This window comes from Patella vulgata, chromosome 9, assembly GCF_932274485.2.
Source record: "Patella vulgata chromosome 9, xgPatVulg1.2, whole genome shotgun sequence".
In the NCBI taxonomy this organism is placed as follows: domain Eukaryota; kingdom Metazoa; phylum Mollusca; class Gastropoda; family Patellidae; genus Patella; species Patella vulgata.
The window spans coordinates 23,580,886-23,606,009 of record NC_065887.2 but is presented as its reverse complement, the minus strand read 5'-3'; the positions used below and the strand labels follow the sequence as shown (position 1 = coordinate 23,606,009).

The following is a 25,124-nucleotide window of genomic DNA, read 5'->3' as shown; positions in this document are numbered from 1 at the left end:
GACTACGACTAAACCGATTAATCGTGACAACCCTACTAAATACATTGTCATATAGTCTAAAAATTCATGGGGCATACAATCCCTTGATCTATCATAATTTGAAAAACAAACATTCAGAATATGGTACCTTCAGACTAACAAAGTTTAGGGTCAATAAACCTGCAGACTGTCGAGGTCAAAGGAGTCAAAAAACGATCCGGCTATTGGACCTGAATGGACAAACTTAAGACTATTTGTGCCCTTGGTCCAATGAACCTTCAGAACATGGAACAATCATTGTTATTAACTTATTAAGACCTGAAAATCATGAAGTAGACTGAAAGAAGTCCTGGTATTCTGAGATAAAAAGAGGATAAAGTGGATTAGATTATCATCAGTATCACACTGAATTTCATTTTATAAAGCTTGAGTGACCTTATGAAATTATCCAGTAATGTCAACTAGTACTTGTTTAACACACCTAAAGACAATCTGGACAGAGTTAGTTTGGTGGAATAATACTGGAATTACAACTATTGATGATGAAAAATGAAGACAATACAATTAAAATACTTGTACATATGCATGTGCTTTAATCTTTTGTAAGAAAGCTATTCTAAACATTTAAGCGGGAATGAAGTACATTACTTAAAAAGACACCACTAATAGTTATTCTCTGAACAGTGGTCTTGGCTTTTGTAGACTAGAATAATCATATGTATATACCTTTGACTATAACTTCATTAATACAAGTACATGTATGTCATCTGCTTATCGTGACTACAGATCATCCAAAATATGGATGTGCTCAGTTTCATGAAAAAGGGCAGTTTAATAGACTGCAGGAAAAAAATTAAACCAGCTAAACCTGCCACAGATGTGCCTAGGACAGGTATTGCACGTTTCAAAAAGTGTGAGCTTACACTACCTCAGACACCCACCACAACTTATAGCACTGAGGCCATAACTAGAGTTTAGGATGGCATAATGCACCAACAAAAAGTATTGTATACCTATAGGCTAATATGCTAATACTGTTCACAGAGTATCGCTAAGCAAATAGAACAGTAGAAGCCAATCAAAAATCTTAAACTTGAACAGAAGTAGCCTATGAAATATCTGATACTTTCGTTTAATTAATTAATCAATTAATTAATCAAAATAAAAAGTAGCCAACGTATAGTGAAAATGTAGGCGATATAATCTGGGTTACTGCGATGCTGTCACTGGACACCATATAACTTGACAAAGCAATATGTCAATATATCTGCCAAGGGACTAATGCATCAATTGTAATTGTTTTAGAATAAGACTGATTTATATAGTTGGCATAGATCACAGAATGTCAAACAGGATCAGACATCACGAAAAAAAAGAGTAGATCAGTCAAAATTCAGAAGTAAAAGCCTGACTTTTATATGTCATATTTGTCCTGCTGGAAATGCAAAGATTCCCTTGGCTGATCTATATATCTGATTTCAGAGTATGCTTACTAGGTTATCATAATCCTGTACGGTAAGATCGAAACAGACACGGTGGTGGTATAATAATATTTATAAAAAGTAACCTTTTTTTTCATGTAAGAAATGACTTGCGCCATAACGATTTAGAAATAATTTTTGTCAGTATTAGTAATTCTAAGAGTACATTTCAACTAGGAGTTCTATATCGTTCACCAAACACGCCAATTTCCTTTTAGGATTCATTTTATGATATAGTTAGTAAAGCCTCACACAACGGTACCTCCTTCCCCTTGATATTAACAGGGAATTTTAATATTGATGTTTTATCTAATTCCAGTAATGCCAAAAAACTAGGCGTAATATTAAAAACGCTTTGATCTAGTAAATCTCATATATGAACCAACTAACTTTACAACCCATCCCGGAACATGCATAGATCTGTTTATTACAAATAAAAGGTATCTTATTTCTATATATACAGTATTGCACGGTATTTGCACCCTATATGTAGTACTCATTCGTTAATAACTGTAGAAATTAACTTTAACACCTATAAACAATTATCATATAGACGGAAAATCAGAAATTATAACCTGGCTAATTTTGAAGGCTTATGTAATTCTCTTAAACAAATAGAATGGTCAACAACGGTTTTTAAGAGTAAGGATATAAATAAATTATATAATGATTTTAAGAATGTCCTTGACGAAAACACATCAAAATCCATTCCTAGTAAAGTAGTCACAATTAGACCCAACATTAAACCTTTTATGAACAACTGCATCCGCCTAAAAATTAGACAAAGAAACTGAGCCCATAAGTGTGCCAAAAAGTAAAAAAACTCAAAACATTGGCTATAGTTACGTAAAATTAGAAATGAGGTAATTTCACTCATACGTCAAGCGAAAGATAATTTAAATCTAAAATCACTAATAAAATAAATAATCATAAAGTCACATTAGATCAGTGGTGAAAATTAGTAAAATCAGTTGTGAAAATGAAAAATCCAGACATATGGAAAACTTCACATGTCACAGCCGCCTTTAAAGGGAAGGGTGATCCACAATTACCAGAAAATTATCGCCCCATTTCCTTAACGTGTACAATTTGAAAGATTTTTGAAAAAATTATCCTAAAACACCTGTACAACTTTATTAAAAAATATGATTTATTATCTAAACATCAGTCAGGATTTCAAAAAAATGATTCAACAATAAACCATCTTCTTGAAATATATAACATAATCATAAGTAATCTAGATAAAGGGAAAGAGCTTATTTTTGTATTCTGCGATATTTCTAAAGCGTTTGATAAAATCTGGCACATGGGAATTATATATAAGCTGCGAAAGTATGGTATTAGCCTAAATTTATGTGATTGGATATACAATTATTTAACAAATCGTAAACAATGTATTGTCCTTGAAGGTTTTCAATCACCTTATTTGTCAGTTGAATCCGGGGTTCCCCAGGGATCAATACTCGGTTCTTTTCTATTCTTAAAATTATATTTCAGACAATCTAGATAACAATGTACGATTATTTGCTGACAATACGTCCTTATTTGCAATTATAAATGATAACCCATTAGAAACTGCTAATTCAATCAATAGTGATCTGAAGCTAATATCAAAGTGGGCAAATAAATGGCAAATAAAATTTAACTCAAATAAAACTAAAGACTTAATATTCACACGTAAAAAAAACTGATCATCCTAATCTTATGTTTGAAAATAAAATTATTGATAAAGTTTCCTCAAACTGCCACCTGGGACTAACAATTCATCTAAACGGAACATGGGCAGAACATATTTGTAAAATTCACAAAAAAGCTTGCAATAGACTCAACATACTACGCCAATTATAATTTAAATTAAATAGATATACGTTATGTATGATATTTACGTCATTTATACGTCCTCTTATGGAGTATGGGGATAGTATATGGGATAATTGTAGTATTAAAGATTCAAAATTACTTGAGAATATCCAACTAGAAGCAGGGAGAATCATAACTGGTCAAAAGCATAAACTCGTCTATTTTCATAAAATCCTTAATTGCTATAGTCCCCTATATTTGTCCGATAATCCAATGAAAATACAACCTGAAACAAATTATTACAATCTTAGAAACCACAAACATGTAAAACGTCTTCTTATATAAAAAGTTTTTTCCCAATACTTTTAAGTCCAGTCTCCTGAGTCAGTATCCTATACCTAAAAAACCTAGTTACTTTTATTATGGAAACCGTAAGGAAAATATCATTCACTGCCAACTAAGAAATAAATCTAGTAATCTCAATAATCATCTTTTCCACCACTACCTATCTGAATATAACATATATCCAAAATGCAATTCTTCGGATGAAGATAACTTCCACTTCTTCTTCTCTTGCCCATCTTATTCAGCTATCAGAATCGAACTATTAAATTCATTAAAGGTATTCACAGAAACTATTAATCTAGATCTAATTTTAAATGGTTCTACAGATCTTTCGAACACTTCTAATATTTTGATTTTTGAAGCAGTCCATAATTTTATTAAAAGTACCAAAAGGTTTTGATTCGCTTTTATATATTGTTGTATAATATCAAATAATTGCATCAACTATATTTCTTATATATCATTTCCATATGAAACTGTATATAAATGTTCGGTTTTACAATTTATTTATATTTAATCTTATTTTTATGTATATGTTTATATTTATCGTTTATTATTTTCTGTATCCCTGGGAAAGAACTTATATAGGCTTTGCCTGTTGTTCAATCCTTTTCAAATGAATAAAATATTGTTTAAACTAAATCTATATCAGGCTGACCTTAAAAATATCTTTGTTTCGCCTAACGCGACCGACTAACTAAAACCACCCCCGACTTAAATCATTTTATTGCACTTTTCCGCGATCTTTTTATTTTATTTTGTGTGTCAACCTGAAATATATCACGCGACCGACTAACTAAAACCACCCCCGACTTAAATCATTTTATTGCACTTTTCCGCGATCTTTTTATTTTATTTTGTGTGTCAACCTGAAATATATCACGAGAGTTATTTCCCTTTACTATGGCTATAGTTTGATTCATTATTGAAACTGGTTGATCAAGACGAAAGCGTTATATGTGTCGCTTCTCAACAAAATGGTTGCAGACGAAAGCACGTCTATTCCCACGAAATGATTCTGCCTCTATGTCTGTGGGGCGTCGTTTTAAACATGACGAAGATATTTTCAATATCCGTTTTCGAGAAAAATGAAGGCACAACCCGCACGATCGTTAAAAACGTGTTGAAGGGGTTTCACACTTAGAGTTCGTGGCAAATCGTGTGCGAGTCTCGGAGTCGTGCATCACGAAAAATCCCGATGTCATACTCATTGATTTGTTTGACAATAAAAAAAGACGAATGTTTCCCCCCCCCAGAAAATTATCAAGCTGTCAAATTAGCTCTTTAAAAAAAAATCTGAAAAAAAAACCCCGACCTACCGACCCTTCTCCTCGATTGTGGGTCGGGTTTGGCGAAACAAAGATATTTTTAAGGTCAGCCTCATAGGCTAAATGAGGGAGATTCAAACAGTACATAAGAACTATTATATTTTCCACTAAAAATAAGTTTGACATATGGTTTTGGGATTAACAACTTAATTAGACTTCATCATCATTAGCAGTACTGTCCTCGGTTGGTTTTCCTCATGCTTGATTGGAAATTCGGGCCTAGATTGTTCACCCTTTTTAAATAAAGAAATTATTATTATAAGAATGATCATTTTTACGCAGATGATTCCCAGATCAATTTTTTTAAACAAGACCATGTCAGTCAAAACCTAACCTGCTCCAACATGGAAGACTGTATCAAAAATGTGAAATCCTGGATGGACACAAACATGTTGAAACTTATAAATTCTGATAAGACTGATATCGTAGTTGTAGGCCCAGCTTTCAGATTGGAAAAATGTGAAATCAAACATCTATATTTTGGACAATCAGCTATAAACTTTAAAACATCAGTTAGATGTCTTGGTCTGATAATGGACAATAATCTTTTTATTGAATACCATATTGGTTCTCTGTGTAAAACCTGTAGTTACCACCTCAGGAATATATCAACACGCCATCTGATCACCAAAGATGCTGCGTCAACACAGGTTCATTGTTTGGTCATTTCCCTGGCTTGATTACTGGAATAGTAATTTAATTGGTATAACAAATGAACAATCACAACATTTATCATAGAATTCAAAGCAAAGCCGCTAGAATAATCTGTATTCTCCAGTATTGACTTCTTTACATTGGCTTCGGATAAATGAGCGAATTGAATTCAAATTGCTGTGTCTGACATACCAATCAGTGAATGGAACAGCACCTTCATACATGTACCTACAAAGCTTATACATCACCATTCTTCATCTAGAAAACATCTATCAAATGACAAATTTCTTCTAACGATTCACAATTACAACTGCTGCAATAGACTGGAACAATCTTCCTATCCACCTCAAACCAGCGGCTGCCAGGCAGGATACGCCCACATTTTCTAGGGATGGATAGAGAACAAGCTAACAAGAAAGTGATTTTTCCTACAATCAAGGACCATAATTCAGGAAATTACAATTCAATATGCGCGAATATTGAAAGGAACTAAGATCTTTGTGTTATAAACTTACATTTCAAGTTTCAACAAAATCGGATAAAAATTGTGACCTCTATATGGTCTACAACCTTGATATACCATATTTTTATGCTATTTGAGAACGAACGGCGGCCATTTTGTTTGTAAGTTTTGGGCCCATTTTCACGAAATTCAAACTCAGTCGTCCTTAGGGTTTAACGGTGATATAATAATACGTTTTTTAAAATTGTGGATGACGGACGGACGGACAGGGGCAACGACAATATACATCCACATAAAAACGTGGGCATATAAAAATGCCCATCTTTATCGACATTCAAAACCTTATATCATTACATGTGCCGGTACATAAAAAAGGAGAATAATTTTCTTTCTGTACAAAAGTTTCTGAGTAAAAAATATATCTTACATAAAGCTAACTATCATATTATTCAAAGGAATCAAGATAGTCGGCAAAAATGACACTTGACCAGTAACTAAGCAGTGAACAATCAACCAGCTCCAAATAAATTGGATTTAATTTTGATAAATTTTATTTGCAGTGAATTGCTTGTGTTGGCAGGTTTACACTATGTGTGGTCACCTTGTTGATATTTCTTAATAGTTTCAACTCTGCCATTTTCTTCATATTGAGATAAACGAGTTTCAAAGACATAATGCATAGAAATTGATTTAAGATGTAAGTGGAAGGTGCCAACATTTCTTGTAATGACTTTCCAATTAGGTTTAAGAATTCTAGCCATAAAGTGTGCTACAATTTCCATTATTAACTTAATGTTCTTAAATTTTTTTATTTTGCACCCCTTGGCAGAATTAGAGTTCTTTCCTTTTATTGTGCAAAGCAAGGTTTATCACAAGAGCATTTTTTGATTTTATTCAAAAATAATGGCCTCTAGAGTTACGTCATCTGTGAATGCTCTGGTAGTTTTATTTTTCGAAAGATTCACAACCTTAATGGACTGCTCAAATGTGTGTTTCATTGTCTGCCAATTTATCTTTTTACAAGAACTTGCTTGTTTATGTTGATATTCACTTTTTTTAATCATGGCCTTTCTGTTTTATATCACTGAATCTTAATGCTAAAAGACTCTTTTTCTTATATTCCTGCTAATGATAGATTACTGGCACTCGTTTTACACTTTTTACAAACAAATAGTTTACCGATATATCAAAATTTAAACACATGAAGAATTAAAGGCCTGGTTACTGTGGGCCCCTGCTAACATCATAAATACTGCGCGCACGTAGGTGCCCATTTTTTAGTTAATGACATTCGAGTAAGGTGCCCGATTCATCATGTTCATAATCACCCCAAGCTGGACATTATCAGCTTTTTAATGATCAATACTATTCACATTAGAGATGTAAACTGACCACCAGGTAGTACAAGCAACTTAATACGACAGTAATTAGACATTTCCATCAATCAAAATCGGATTTTATCAGCTTGATGGGACAGTGAGTGCGAGTGATTTTACATTCAAAAGTACTCTCCGCTGAGGCTTGAGTGCATATAGAATTCACAGATTCTTTATCAAAATCTACTTTTAGAAATAATATGGTAGTGTTCAGAAACTTGGAGTGTCACTGGTTCAACTCATAGCATTGTCAAGTTTCATTTCCAAAGATCCAATTGCAATTATAATTTCTAGTAATGCATTTCAGATTACTGGTACCTGGTATGAAAAAGGAAATCGCCAAGATCACTGGTATTAAATAAATATTTCTTTAAAGGGAAAACATTTAATTCCATTTGCAATGTATACCTCCAGCAAAGTCTAAGTGACATCTTGTAAATCCGATGACAAACCAAATTCACTACTAGATTTTGTAGGATACATGCAAAAGATTACTGGTATGAAAAAGGAAAACACCAAGATCATTAGCATTAAATAAATATTTCTTTAAAACTAGGGAAAACATTTAATTCCATTTGCAATGTATACCTCCAGCAAAGTCAAAGTGACATCTTGTAAATGTATTTGAAGTAACAAAGATATATTTAGCAGCTTAGTCGTCTGTGTAGTCCATAAAGGTTGTCGCATTACGATTCTTTAGGTTAATAAAAAGCAAAATGTGGGCATATAAAAAGCAATCAAGGGCTATAGCTCAGCAAAATATTATCAGAAATCGCTGAGGTAAGGTAAAGTAAGGTAAACAACATTATAAATTTTAACAAGATTGTATGATAAATGTAGTCTGTAGGATGTCCACAACAAGATGTGGATGACGGGTGACAGGAATTTAACTGAATAAAAAATTATTTTAAGTTAGTATGTATCCCCACCAAAATTATACTAGGGATTTTTTTTGTACAGATTTACTTGATAAAGACCCAAATGATTTGGGTTTGTAATGTTAAACATACATTACACAAGAGCTAAATCTGCCAATTGCAGGTCTTTCTTTAGGCCTGAAATGTTATCTAAATTAATTATTAAGACATCAATTAACTTATCCTGACCATAATCAACTCCTGATGTCATCGCTAGCCTGCGATATTTACTGGATTAGAATCCGAACTGCTGCTCAACGCTCATTGATAATTAAATTAAAAGATAGGTTGCAAGGCAACGAAACATACGCCCACAGCAGCTATATTGTCCGGGCAGTCAACAAGAGTTGTCGCATATTTTTACTTTTTTCGGTAATGAATCATTTATAATACATTAAAATCTGATTAAGAGTAACAACTCATTAAGTAATTATCAGAAAACCATTAGAATTTGTTCGGTTTTTATAAAGTTCTGCGCCATGCTAACGTTTAGCATACGAAACTTTTAACATCATGGATTTAGCTGTTCAAGTCATAAAGATTCATTGAAAATCAATATACTTGTTCGTCTCAAGACCTTAAACACTGTGTATAAATTTAAAGTCAATCGGATATTAACTTTAGCCTCTAGAGCGTCCACAAGCAATTGTGGACGCCGGACGGACGGACGGACGGGGGCGACGACAATATACGACCACATTCAATGTGGGCGTATAAAAATGGATAATCGAGACTGTTTTTTATCGTACCGACTTTAGTAATGATAATTGAGGCTAGGTCCAAAATTTAATTGCAAATTCTCGGTTCAGAGTGGATCAATTTGACTGAAATTTTCAGCAAATTCCCTTTACATTATCTAGTTTTTATAGGGAGAACTGCCAGCTCTTTATCTAATCTCCCATAATGTATCTGTTAATGCTATACCCTTGCCACTGCCTGCGTTTTACAATATGATGTTAATGTAAACATACTCATGTCATTGCTAGGTCTTTTGATATGAAATATTTACCATTGGATGTGCACTGATATATCAATTGATTTAATTATTTACTATAAATTTTCTAACTGGAATACATACCAGCCCATACTAAATGGAGTGCCTGGGCTTTTCTTGCAATGACCTTGACCCACATGTGGCCTTCTCCTGCTACCACATCAACAGTGAGACTGTCTTGTTTCCCTGGGGACGAGAATGATTGAAGCACTTGAATAACTCCTGGCAGGAACTCAGCTGCATGAACCACTCCAGCATAATGACTTAAATTGCTACTCTTTAAATGACTGTTGGAGTTCTGTTTCCCATTCTTTTTTAACTGAAAAAATTAACAATAAAAATCTTGGTCAAAACATTTAATTCATTATTTAATTAAAGTTGGTCTGCAATTGCAGATGTTCCCATAGAAACAAATCTATTAAACTTCTAGAAGTAGCTTCATGTTCCCTGTATATAAAGACCCCATAGAAAAAAATTCCAGAAATAAATGTTATTAAAATTGTCGCAACCTGGCTTATTTTTTCCACAGGCACTTTCCACATTCTACATTATCTTGTCTAGCAATAGCATACTATACTATAATATTAAAGGGACAATAACACTCTTGCTGGCTTGAAAGCTCCAGAAAATAAATAATATCTCTATCTAAGTACTAGATGTTTAAGTGTCCTACCTGTTGTGTAAATTATCCATTACATCCTATTTTACTTGTCCAGAGGGTTTGAAAATATTTTTAAATCGAAGTTTCATTTGAAAAGGTTTACGTTAGACGTTTCCAACCATTATGTTGAATTTTTCAAAATTTTTAAATAAGGTGTGTTAAGATGAAATTTGTATCATCAATTAATTGAAATATTCTAAAATAGTACAATTTGTTGACCAGAATAAAGATTGGGACATATTATTCAGTTACAACAAGAGTGGTATTGAGCCTTTAACAGGGTATATCACATGCGATATTGTTTCGAATTGGTGAGGACATTTCTTCGTCGATTATCTCACAATACTCACTACCATGTAATACTCTACTTCCGTTTTATTGCAGAATACACTTTATCTAGTTCTTAGAGTTATACAACCCCCAAAGTCACTAAATTGATTATTTCATAGTGTTATTTTTTACAATTCCAACTTTAAGCACTGTTGTGTTGTAAATACCAGCTTCATTGGACCGAATGTGACCCGAATGCTGGGTCAAGGGAATTCCCTTTTATTTGATTACCCAGTCTCTGGTAAAATCTGATACAACGGATAGTTTAATGAAGGGACGGTGTGATCTAGACTGTCACTAATGAAAATTGTATTTGCATTAACCAATCAGAAACAAGATGACTAGTTATCACCATCCCGCGCCCTTGCACTTCTTTGGAAGGCATAAACACTTCTTTGAAATGAAATGAAATGAAATGTGGTTTTATGGCAAGGCAGCTCCAAGAGGGCTATATTGCGCCAAATATATGTTGACATATACAAGACAATTTAAATAATATCACATTTATATATTAATATACAACAATAAAAACATGTATCACAGTCAATATAATTAAAATTAAATAACAAAATTTAATGTATATTAATAGTTAAAATATAAATCATGAAAAACAAAAATATATACAAATTAACATTTTCTATAAAAATTTGTCTCTTTTAAAAATTTTAGCATTTTACAATATAGCTCCGGTTGAGCAAATAATTGACGAAGTGACTGGCATCGGTAATAATTTGATCTAATATCTTTGAGATACTTGCACTCTATCAAAATGTGGTTAACTGTTAAAGGAACATGTTAGTGTTCTCATTCTGGCTGAGGCACTCACTTCAAGATGAAAATGTGTGTTAAAAAAGTATGACCTATGCGAGAGCGACACCAAACAACCTCATCTCTCCTGTTGGTTTGATAGGAGCTTGGCCAATCTCCTAAGAGAGGCTTAATGTGATGAAGTTTGTTTGTGCATGCAAGATCCCAAGACTGTTGATAACATTTTCAAAATCTTTATAAGCTGTTAAGAATTTGGATATGGGAAGATCTAAAGTAGACTTGGCAGCCGAGTCTGCTTGATCATGCCCTTTGATATCCTTTGACCGGGGAACCAGCAAAGGACAGTGTCCTTGCTGATGAACTCATTTGACAATAGCAGATGATAAATGTCTGCTACAAATGGGTGATATGCTGTTTGTTACTAATTGCTTGTAACGAGAACAAAGAATCAGAAGAGATAATGTGTTTTAAAACTGATGAGGACTGAATGAATTCTAAGCCTTGGAGAATAGCCTGGAGGTCAGCTGTAAAAAGAGACACAGCAGGTGGTAGGCGAACAGATACAAGTTCTTGGAATATCAATGGGACGAGTCAAAAGATTTATACTCTCCCTGTAAGATTTGCACAACAAATTTGCCTGCCTCAATCGGCCGCTGTATGTTGAACAATAAGCTTATACATCAGAAAATAAAATACGATAATACAGGGCTTCCACTTCAAAATCTTCCCAGTCGGTCATTTTTCACACGGAGAAAGTGATGTTGTTTTTAGCACATAATAAGAAGCCACAAAACAACATGCTATTGATCGAAGTGTCGATCGGGTTTAATTGGCCCCCCCCCAAAAATAAAGGAACACAGGTAATATTTCGGATATAAAGATATATTTAAAGTTCCATCATAATCAGATAAAAATTGTGATTTCTAGAGGGTCCAAACCTTAGTATTACATACTTATACACTATTTACGTACAAGGAGCGGCCATTTTGTAAGGCAGTTTTGGTCTGATTTTAATGAAATTCAAACTCAAACGTCAATAGTGTTTAACGGTGATACATATAAGTGTTAAAAATTGTGACCTCTAGAGGGTCTACAAGCTAAAAACGTGACTCGTACAATCAGGGGCCATAATCCAGGAAGTTACGGTTCGAAAGAAACCATGCAAGATCTTTTGATTATTATCATACATTCAAGTTTCATCAAAATTAGATAAAAATTGTAACTTCTTTAATGTCCACAACCTTGGTTATGAGTCACCATTACATACTTTTACAAGAAGCGGACATTTGGGTCAGATTTTTACGAAATTCAAACTCAACCTTTATTGATGTGTAACGATGAAATATTTAAACAATTTTTAAAATTGAATACAAATTGCATTTTGTCTGGCAGTTTTGGTCTGATTTTCACAAAATTCGAACTCAACCACCATTAGGGTGTAGAGGTGATATATTCATATGTTTTGTTAAATTGGATAAAAAATTATGATCTCTAGAGTGACCACAAGCTAAAAACACAATATTTTGTACAATCAAGGGCCATAATTCTGGAAGTTACGATCTGATATAAACGAATATTGAAAGGCACCAAGATCTTTGGGTTATAAACATGTATTTCAAGTTTCCTCAAAATCATATCAAAATTGTGACCTCTAGAGGGTCCAGAACAACAGACAGTTCCGTGGAGACAGGAATTACCCATAATTTTTGGCGTTCTCAGCATCTTATGTGGCAATTCGAGGTAACTATGTACGCTGTCCTTGTATTAGTACAGTGCTATACAACACAAATTACTTTTTGAAAGCAAAAAAAAAAAACTCTTGTTAAAAACTGCAATTTTTTTTTATAAGAAACCATATTATAATAGGCAGGCACTATTGTGCTGGCCCTTTAGTAATCAATTTTTTCATTGGCTGAAACATTTCTTATTTGCATTCTCGCCATCTTATATGGCAACTCACGGTAAGTAGGTACGCTGTCCTTGAATTAGTACAGCACTATACAACACAAATTACTTCTTGAAAACAAAAAGAAAAACCTTGTTAAAAACTGCTAAAAAATAAAAAAATATAAGAAACCATATTATAATAGGCAGGCAACTATCGTACTGGCCTCTAGTTATTGGCTGAAACATTTATTTGTCACTCCAATCATATCTTGTGTACTAAATTACAATATGGCTAGCGATGACGGTTCCACTTCTTACTTAATACTCATCGTTTCAGCAACTAACCTCTCACTCTTGATCAATATGAATATCGTGATATAAGAGACAGTAAGAAATGATTTTACTTGAACTCTAAAGTAAAAACGTACTAATTTTATGTAATACAAGCCAACGGGGAGGCTGATGTCCCCCTGCCAAAATCCCAAAATAAATAGACGACACATATTAATTAATCGCACATGTATCGAGCAATCAAACTATAAAGTTTCATCACTCTCTATCAGATAGAATCAAGATTATCTTGTCCCAAAGCATCGACTAATGAAATTGATCAGCTCTGCTTAGCTTCAGCTCGAAATGTTAATCAATGAACTTAGTGAAGACATTCACCTAATGAACATCTACATCAACTTTAAACATCTACCTCAATTAAAAGCAGCGTTGTTATGTTCCAAAGTCTTGACCAATCAAATTGCTTATCGCTCCTTAGCCTAAGCAGAAAATTCTCACCGTTGAACTTAGTCAAGGTAATGATATACTGAATCTATATTCAGAGTTATAACCAAAGTTATCGTGCCCCAAAGCATCAACGAATCAGATTGCTTTCTGCTTACCGTAAGCAGACAATGTTCATCAGCGAACTCCATCAAGGCATTCACATAATAAATGCCTACACCAAATTTGAACATTCTAACTCAATTAGAAGGAGAGTTATTGTGTTCCAAAGTCTCGACCAATCAAATTACTTATTGCTCTACTTACCCTCGACAGAAAATGTTCCTTATCGACCTTAGTCAAGGTATTGATGTAATAAAGCTATACACCAAGTGTCCTCACTCTCACTTAATTAGAACTAAAGTTATCGTGTCCCAAAGCATCAACCAATCAAATTGCTTATCTCTGCTTACCCTAAGCAGAAAATTCTCATCTTCAAACTCCATCAAGGCATTCGCCTAATAGAAACCGACGCCAAGTGTGAACATTCTAACTCAATTAGAATGTGAGAGTTATTGTGTTTAAATCAACATTGATGCTGTGGTCTTACCGGAAAAAGATGGGCTTCTGATATCCAATATTTAAGACAAAATAAACATTTAACCATTGAATGTAAATCAGTAATATGTATATACATTCATATTACAGTATTATATGCGTTGCGACCCAATTGTGTCAATTTCTAGGTCCCAAATGTTAGCGATTTAGCTCCTTTAAGAAATTTTAATCCTTTCAAGTGCCTATGAATTTTTTCATGCAAAATGCTTTCTAGATATTTCTTAAGAGCATTGGAGAAATAAAACGAAACCAAATGAAGTTGGTCACAAGATAAACTGAGGGAACTTCACGTACTCATTCTGACAGTAATGATGATTTTTCTTAGTTCATACTTTTCAGGACATTTTGAGGTGCTTTCAGACAGTCAGTCAATGCATATAACATTACAGATCGACTAATAGATATATTTCTAATTGTTCCTTCTACATAATCGTTTACAATTTGTTCAACTAATCTAAAGTGCGAAAATCATGATAAATATGTATACATGCAATTCCCTTAAATTATTGTTTTCTTGCTATCCGTCTTAGGTCCAAATAGATTCTCCCAAAATAGCATGTAAACAATTTTACCAGTATTGAACATAAAATTGAAGTTTTAAATAGATATAAGATACTTGTAATTAGAATGTCAACATTGGCATAAATAATTAAAATCAATTATCACACGTAGTTGTAAATTGATGGTTAACCGTAATGTCAACATACAAAAACCATCACAAATAGGCTTAACATTAATAGGCTGATGTATCTTTTTCACTCATCCAACTAAGAAGAATTTTTGTGTCTTATTAGCAGTTCACAACATTAAAAGAACACAATCAATAACTATTCTTAACAATTTAATAGCTTAATTTTTATGTGGGGGCTACTGTATGCATCAGTTGGTTTACAAAAAGTAATTTTGAGAGTACTCTTTATATTCAATTGCTATACAGAAATTGTTTTCAATGGCATTTGGTAATTTGAACTAGAATTCTCTGGTTGTCCCTCACCTTACAAAGAAAGTAGAGGACTATTAAAATGGGTTTGTCTTTCTGTCCATCACACTTTTGGAACACGGTAACTCTCCTTCTAATTGACCTAGATTGTTCAAACTTGGTGTAAGTGTTTATTAGATTGATGGTGTTCGAAGAGCATTTTCTTCTGCTTAGGGTAAGCAGAGATAAGCAATTTGATTGTTTGATGCTTTGGGACATGATAACTTTAGTTCTAATTATGTGAGAGTGATGAAACTTTCATCAGATCAATACCTTGACTAAGTTTGATAATGTACATTTTCTGCTGATTGTAAGCAGAGTGATAAGCAATTTGATTGGTCGAAGCTTTGGAATACAATAACTCTCCTTCTAATTGAGGTAGAATGTTCAAACTTGGTGTAGGCATTCATTAGGTGAATGCCTTGATGGAGTTCGATGATGAACATGGTCTGCTTACAGTTGGCAGAGTTGAGCAATTTGATTGGTTGATGCTTCTGGGCACGATAACTTTGGTTATAATTAAATGCGAGATAACTTTGGTTATAATTAAGTGAGATCGATGAAACTTCGAATATAGATTCATAATATCATTAAATTACCATGACTAAGTTTGATTATGAGAATTTTCTGCTAAGGCTAAGCAGCGATAAGCTATTTGATTGGTCAAGATATTGGAACATTACAACTCTGCTTTTAATTGAGGCAGAATGTTTGATGTAGATGTTCATTAGGTGAATATCTTGATTGAGTCCAATGATTAACACTTATCGCTAAAGCTAAGCAGAGCAAAGAAATTTCTATCTGATAGAGAGTGATGAAACTTAGTGTATAGTTGATAATCTGTTTGATTGCTCGATACTTTTGAAAAAGATAAATGTGCAATTAATTTAATGTGTCATCTATCTAATTAATTTAATATGTGTCATCTATTTATTTTGGGATTTGGGCGGTGTAGTATCCTCATATAGAAAATTAGTAGTCTGAATCTAATCTATTTATAGTATTTGTATTTAGAGTGATGTCCCTTGAATGTCCCTATAGTTACGGTGTAATAACAATGTCGGAATAAAGATTTATGATTCATGAACCTCCACTATTTTATAATGTGTGAACCCATACACCCCATCACATATGGCGACGAGTACGGGATTGATGTTTGGAACAGTTAGAGACTAAAGTAGATGTCGTAGAGGGCAACAGACACATTTTCTTCGTCAAACCAGGCAAGTTAGGTGTATTGTAAAGTACAACATTTCAACAAACTCCCTCGGATTTTCACTCTCAGAATTAGTCATCCTCTACATTTTGTATTCAACTGTAACTAACGTCTATAAACCCAATCATCATCAGAAGACAGTGTTAGCTATTAAACGGGTGTTAAACATCATTACATCAACCATGGCAGGTCCCAATGACGCAGCCAACACAAGTTTTTTGGCAAACAGCAATGACACATTTCAGGCATCTGGAAGTGTTAATAGAGACATCAAAATGATACAATTTGTTCCTGAGGCAGATCTACTCCTCAATGGGCCAAAATGGGAAAAGTGGATGGATGAATTTGACACAAGATTACGGTACTTCCGCGTCACAGATGATCAAGATAAATTAGATGCTTTGAAAATTTATGGTGGAAAGGAAATTCGAGATAAAATAAAACTGCTTCGAGATCCAGAGCCTGATTCTGATGACTCGTCAGACACAGAATTACAAGCGTCTACCACACCGTATGGAAAAGCAATAGCAAAGCTCAACAAACATTATGTTGGTTTAAAAAGTGTGCCACACGCACGATTTCGTTTTGGTAAACTGCGCCAGAAAGATGGCGAAACAATTAACGAATATGAAGTACGTCTTCGAGAAGCAGCTAGAGATTGTGAATTTCTAGATATTGATGGGCAGATTTTATATCATCTTAGTTTGACAATTAAAGACTTTGATTTTAGAAGAAAAGCCATGGACAAGAAATATAATTTGCAGAAATTTCTACTAAAAGCACAGAGCAAAGAAGACACATATTGTAGAGCAGAAGAAATAGAAGTGAACGAGGAAAGAGCTGTAAATAGGGTTCAAAGTTATAAACCAAGGCCTAATCAACAAAGGAAACAACATAGATTCACTAACCGTAAGCATCAGCAATCTACACAACCAGCTTACTCTCGCAATAAACAAGTTGACTGTCCACACTGTAATGTTGATCACCCACCTGGAAGATGGAACTGTCCGGCATCGGGGGTCAGATGCGATAATTGTGGTGGTAAAGGACATTATGCTGTAAAATGTTTAAAACCAAAGAACCACACACAGCATTCTTTCAGTTATCGTAAATCTAGTAACCCTAACTACCAGTCAAACAAACATCGTCAAACACATGTGAAACAGATTTTCCAAGAATCAGAAACAGATGAAGAGTGTGTATATAAAGTGTGGATTCCCAAAAGCAGTCAAGAGAACTATTCGTCTTTAGTTAAGATTCATGTAAGTGGTGTAAAAGTTCAGTTTGCAGTAGACACCGGTGCTAGTTCAAATCTTATTGATGAAGACAGATTTGACAAAATTCAAGATAAATTAGATCCAAATAATAAGCTAGAGTTAAAACCAACCAATGTTAAACTACTTACGTATGGTGACTATATGATTCCTGTTATTGGTTATTTTGAAACAATAGTAGCCAGCAAACAAAATAAGACACTTAAGGCTAAATTCTTGGTTGTAAAAGGTTCAGTCAGATCTAGTCCACTCCTTAGCCTACGGACATCAGTAGATGTAGGTTTAATATCATTTAATTATCAAGTACAGACTACATTAGAAAAACCAAGTGAAAATATTGATAGTATTCTGCAGCAGTATAATGATATATTCACAGGTTTAGGTCAGCACACAAAATACAATACAGAAACAACGCAAGGTCGCATATAATTTAGAAGAAATGGCACTTCAAGAAGAAAAACGATTAATGGATAACGATATTATAGAAGATGTTCCAACCACAGAACCGACAACATGGTGTACTAATCCAGTCATCACAACAAAACCTCACAATCCTGATAAAATCCGTTATTGTGTAAATATGAGGACAGTTAACCAGGCAATAAAACGACCTATTACTGAAGCACAAACTGTGGAAGATATTGCATTCAAGCTTAATGGTTCAAAAGTTTACAGTAAGTTGGATATGAATGAATCATACCATCAGATAAAACTTAAAGAATCTTCACGTCACCTCACAACTTTCTATGGTGCTAACGGGAAGAAAAGATATAAACGATTAAATTATGGTGCCATATCATCTCAAGACATTTTTGATGATATTATGTACAAAACAGTTGGTGATTTACCTGGTGTCATAAACATTCGGGATGATATAATTTGTTTTGGTTCTGATGTACAAACTCATGACGCTGCTCTCAAATCTGTTCTTCAAAGATTTCATGAATGCGGTTTAACTTTAAACAATGATAAATGTTAATTCCGGTCAACAGAAATAGATTTTTTCGGTTTTAAATTTTCATCTGAAGGAATGAAGCCTGATCCGAAGAAGATCGAAACAATTGAGAATCTAGAGAAACCCAAGACTGTCAGTGAAGTCAGATCTTTTCTAAGTATGTTAGCGTTTTCATCCAGATTTATACCTAAATTCTCAGCTATTTCAACACCTCTTAGAAAATTAACAGAGAAAAATGATGTAATGAAATGGGTTCCAGAGGAAGAGCAAGCATTCAACCAACTTAAATCCAGTTTGTCTAAAGATTTAACTTTGACATATTACAACACAAAGTTAACAACGAGAGTTTACGTCGATGCAGGTCCTACCGGTATAGCAGCAATGTTAGCACAATTTGAAAATCAAGTTTGGCATCCAGTATTATTCGTGAGCAGATCATTAACCAAAGTGGAACAACGATACAGTCAAATCGAACGAGAAGCATTAGGTGCAAGATGGGCATGTGAAAAGTTATACATGTATATAATTGGTTCAAAATTTGAATTAATTACAGACCATCAACCTCTTTTACCTTTATTCAATAATCCGAATAGTCGTCCACCTATTGGTATAGAATGGTTACTATATCTCCAACAGTTCGATTTCAAGTTAATATATGAAAAGGAAAGTTTAATCCAGCGGATTATCTTAGTAGACATCCAGTTCCTCATACTGACAATGATCGTAGTATTTATAGACATAGTGAAGAAACAGTTCGAGCTATTATTCGTCAATGTTCGCTACCAGCAGTTACACTAAAAGATATACACAACGAGACTGATAATGACAGAACATTAATTAAGTTACAAGAGTATATCAACACCAGCAACCATGATATGTGTAAGTCAGATGACGATACTAAGCAGTATGCTACAGTATTTCATGAACTTAGTCTAATGGATGACATCATATTGCGTGGTGACAAGGTTATCGTACCAAAGAAATTGCAACATAAAGTCGTGGAATTGAGTCATGAAGGTCATCAAGGAATGACATTAACCAAACAATTGCTTAGATCTAAAGTATGGTTCCCACTCATGGACAAAATGGTGGAAACTGAAATAAAGAACTGTATTCCATGTCAAGCAGTTATTCCTGAGCATAATAGAGATCCGTTAGTCATGTCAGTACTACCCAATCATCCATGGGAACGTGTATGTGCAGATTTTTGTGGTCCGTTTCCTACTGGAGAGTATGCATTGGTTATAATAGATGAGTATTCAAGATATCCAATTGTCAAAATTGTGACGTCAACATCATTTAAAGTGGTAAAACTGTGTTTTGAGAAGAAATTTTCATTATTCGGAATACCAAAATCAATCAAATCTGATAACGGTCCTCCGTTTAACAGTCAGGAGTTTAAACAGTATCTCATAGACCGTGGTTGTAGACATTCACCTGTTACACCTCTATGGCCTGAAGCTAATGGTATGGCGGAAAGGTTTATGAAACCTTTGGTCAAGTTCGCCCAAACTGTCAATATAGAGGGGGGTGATTGGAGAATTAAAATTCATTCATTTTTAGCTAATTACAGATCAACGGCCAGATTAACTACTGGGAAATCTCCTTATCAACTAATGTTTAAGAGGAATGTCACTACTAAACTTCCAACATTTGAAGTTAACACTCCAGAAAATTTAGAAGTACTTGCAAAGGACACTGCTAAAAAGGACGAGATGAAGGAGTACGCAGATACGAAACGTCATGTCAGCAATCATAAATTTATAGTCGGAAATCCGGTATTAGTTAAAAAAAAGGAGAAATGCAAGTTATCAACACCTTATGATCCTCAACCATATGTCGTATGTCGTGTTAAGGGTACAATGATTACTGCAACTAGAATATCGGACGGAAAGAATATAACACGTAATGCCTCACATTTCAAATTATTAGAAATTCCTATGAGATCAGTTATTATGATCAGTGATAAACAATCTCCTCGAACTAGAACTGATGAAGATTTGGAAAACGTCATTGAAAACGAATTGCGCAATCAACAAATGTTAGTACAATATGATAATCAGTGTATAAATCAGAAATCTTCTGATAAAAATGGTGTAAATGGTGCACAAGTGAAAGTGCCAAATAATGTATCTCAAAATCCAAGTAATATTAATGACAGTGAAATTAATCAAGGTGACTCTCAAATCATACCTACTCAGTCGAACTCTAATTCTAGTGGAAACATGAATAATAACAGTATAAGAAGATCCTCTAGGGTCAGAAAACCACCAGTTAAATATGATGATTATGTTATGTGTATTAAATAAGTGTAGTATTCTAGCTAATTCATAATCACCTGGATGACATTATTAAAATATGTTACTTAAGCATATAGCAACTCTAAGTAAGAGATATCTTATTTTGTTTCAGACTTTAAAGCTAAACAAAGGAAGGAATGTAGTATCCTCATATAGAAAATTAGTAGTCTGAATCTAATCTATTTATAGTATTTGTATTTAGAGTGATGTCCCTTGAATGTCCCTACAGTTACGGTGTAATAACAATGTCGGAATAAAGATTTATGATTCATGAACCTCCACTATTTTATAATATGTGAACCCATACACTCCGTCACAGGCGGGGGGAAATTAGCCTCACTGTTGGTTTGTTTTTTTTCAGGCTAATGACAAGTTCAGTGTGTACATACACATGTACATATGTATTCCCATACATGTATACCTTACATCAGAAAATATGGTCTCTCCAAATTTTGTCTGATCCCCTTCAATGTTAAAGACAGGCTGCCCAGCAATGAAATATAAACCCACCACAATCAAGTTGTCCGAGCAATTCATAAAAACTGTCCACAAACTAGGACGTCCACATATTTTTCTAAATGACTAAAATGACCATTGAGATTAACTATCGGAAATCAGTTGGCTTCACACGATAACTTTAGCTTCTAGTGTCTATAAGCAATTGTGGGTGACTGAGATGGGTGATGACAATATGCGACGATCGACATTTCCAAGTGATGAGCTGAATTTTTCCCTATTGAAAAGCTTTCCAGACCTTTAACAAACAAATCCTATTCCTAGTCGAAACAATACTCAGTAATAAACTGTAATTGTTCATAGAATCATGTCCTGTGTACCATATAGAAAGCTCTTTCAATTATGTTTTATTCTTTATTAATGCATGATGAGTAATAAGTATGTAGACCATAAAACATAGAATGAGATACCATGCATTGCATTATACATGTAATAATGACGATCTAGTTATCATACTCAAAAGGACAGGAGCATTTTGATTTCAGTAAAATAAACTTCTAATCTGATAATTATCAAGAATAACTAAAATTTAATTGGCTTTTAGTTCTTCCTAGTGCTAACATTTATTATACAAAACAATTATGCAATAACTCTGAAAGCAATTAACAAATTCTTCATCTCACAAAATTTTGTTTAACTTGTCTTCACAACAATAAGATCTGGAAGTGTTGTTATGTAACAGGTGTTCTAGTTGATGTGAGGAATTAGTCAATGAAATGGTCTGGTACAGCGAGTTCTTGGCATGCTCTGCACGGAACTGTGGTTATACCCTTAAGCCTGTTTTCCACTAGGCAAATTTTTTCGAGTACAGGCATGCGCAGTATAATTTCAGGCGGCGCCACACTTTTCGCTGGCTCTTTTCTCTGCGAAAAAGTGAGTTCGACCAGTTTCTACTTTCCAGCCGCGAAAAAAGGAGCAAGCCAATCAGAATTCCGTAAACTCTCACGTGGTAATACAACTCACGAGGCCAACGCCACCCCATTCTCGTTTCTCCCCGCAAACAAAATGGCTGAACTGAACATTTTTCTCCTAAACCAAATGATGAAGAATGGAAATTTGAATCTTTCAGATTAAGATAGGTTGCCAGGCAACGAACATACGCCCACAGCAACTAAATCGTCCGGGCAGTCAACAAGGGTTGTCGCATATTTTTACTTTTTTCGATAATGAAACATTAATAATACACTAAAATCTGATTAAGAGCAACAACTCACGAAGTAATTATCAGAAAACTATTAGAATTTGTTTGGTTTTTATAAAGTTCTGCCCTATGCTAGCGTTTTGTATGCAAAGCTTTTAATATCATGGATTTAACTGTTCAAGTCATAAAAATTCATTGAAAATCAATATACTTGTTCGTCTCAAGATCTTAAACTCTGTGTATCAATCTGAAGTCAATCGGATGATAACTTTAGCCTTAAGAACGTCACAAGATTTTGCAAAGTGATCAAGGGCCATAACTCTGGCAGTAATTATCGGAAATCGTTGAAAATCAATAGGTTTCTTCATCTCATGACCTTAAACATTGTGTATAAATTTAAAGTCAATCGGATATTAACTTTGGCCTTTAGAACATCCACAAGATTTTTTGAAGTTATCAAGGGCCATAACTCTGGCAGTAATTATCGGAAATCGCTGAAAATCAAAAGGCTTCTTCGTCTCATGACCTCAAACACTGTGTATAAATTTAAGGTCAATTGGATATTAACTTTGGTCTCTAGAGCGTCCACAAGATTTTTCAAAGTGATCAAGGGCCATAACTCTGGCAGTAATTATCAGAAATCGATGAAAATCATTAGGCTTCTTCGTCTCAAGACCTTAAACACTGTGTATAAATTTAAATCAATCAGATATTAACTTTAGCCTCTAGAGTGTCCACAAGCAATTGTGGATGCCGGACCGATGGACAGCCGGACGGACGGACGGGGGCGACGACAATATACGACCACATTTCAATGTGGGCGTATAAAAAGCAGCAGCCATTGTGGAAGTTCAGGAAAGAGACCTTTTGCGCCAATTCTACTATGAAACAAAGAATGATCGAAACAATTACTTGTGTAGTGGAAAATACAAGCGCGATTGTCTCTCGTCATAGGGTCAAAAGCCACTCGGATGGACGGACGGAGGGGATGACGATAATATACGACCACATTTCAATGTGGGTGTATAAAAACTGTGTATAATTTTAAATCAATCAGATTATTATAACTTTTCAAATCAATCAAGGGGCATAACTCTGTCAATAGGATGATAACGCACACTCTATTTCTCAAATGATTAAAAGCCAATTATTAGATATAGTTGAAAATCAATAAGCATCTTTGTCTCATGGACTTATATTGTGTACTATATATTTCGAGTTAATCAGACAAAGTGCCCACAAGCTATTGAGGATGCGGATTGACAGGCGGATTTGGGTGACAACAACATACAAGCACAATTCAATGTGGACAGATAAAAATGAAACTAAACCAACAGACTTTCCATTATATTTTCAGAAATATAGATTGAGATTGTCACATAACTAATTGAAACACCACATTTAACTGATGTGTTTGTACACATAATCAAAGAGAATGTGTCCATTTAATACTGTATATTCTAACCTATTCATTATTCATCAAAAGAGATATATATGATGTCTGATATATTATATATATGTCATTACCATTTCGATATGAGTGTTACATCAATTATTATAATAAATTATTTCTATTGTAAATAAGAGAATGAGAGAGTGAGGAATACACCAGCATGTTGGTTGTTTCACTCTAATGTACGATACATTTTTATTTCACTAATTTACTTATACGTAGACTTGTTTACAATCGGGAAGAAAAGAGCAGGGCATCGAATATAGCTTATAAATATAGATGAAAGGAAAGTAATATACCAAATATGAAATGAATGGCCACAAGAAATTATGTAGAGCTAATGTTAATCTTCAATAAAGGGGACAGGGTGTACAATTAGACACCTTTAGAAAATGATTTTATTGATAAAAAAAACTGACTGCCTGATTCATTATTCTTTGTTTTGGACTCCCACGTAAATTATATACGTTTTCCAACACAAGTGGAAATCTTCACTGACATGGATATGCAACTTCACATAACAAATATATTTCCGGAAATCTGTTTTTACAAACCAATCACTATTATTCATAAAATCATCTATTTTACAAACCAATCATTTTTATTCGTAAAACGAAACATAGATTGTACTAATCTGTATTCACTAGAAGAATTTCTTTGAATCCCAACACAAATAATTAGTAGTAGTAGTGGTGGTGAAGAAAAAAAGTCAAAATTAAAAAACTTTCATCACCTAGAGTTTTCTAATTGGTAGTTTTTGCTTAGTAAATATTCTTTAATTTCTGCCCTACACACTCTAACTAATAACTTAACTAAATACAAGATAAAACAAAAGTAAATATTATTAGTTAATCATTATTCAAATGGTACATGGCAACCCAGACATATCAGACTGGTTCTTAATTAATGAAAGCCTCCATTTCTTGTCGAGTTCTATTTACGAGTGCTATTTACGGGGAGGCTCAGATTCTTTTC

General features: G+C 33.9%; 1 protein-coding gene across 1 annotated transcript in view; it reads right to left on the bottom strand.

The window, feature by feature from the left end:
* LOC126832247 (UPF0415 protein C7orf25 homolog) overlaps positions 1–25,124 on the bottom strand; it is a 138,532-nt gene that overhangs the window by 46,634 nt on the left and 66,774 nt on the right. Inside the window, exon 3 of the mRNA XM_050562968.2 lies at positions 9,422–9,656. Coding sequence (XP_050418925.1) covers positions 9,422–9,656 — 235 coding nt within the window. The remainder of the gene's footprint in view (positions 1–9,421; positions 9,657–25,124) is intronic.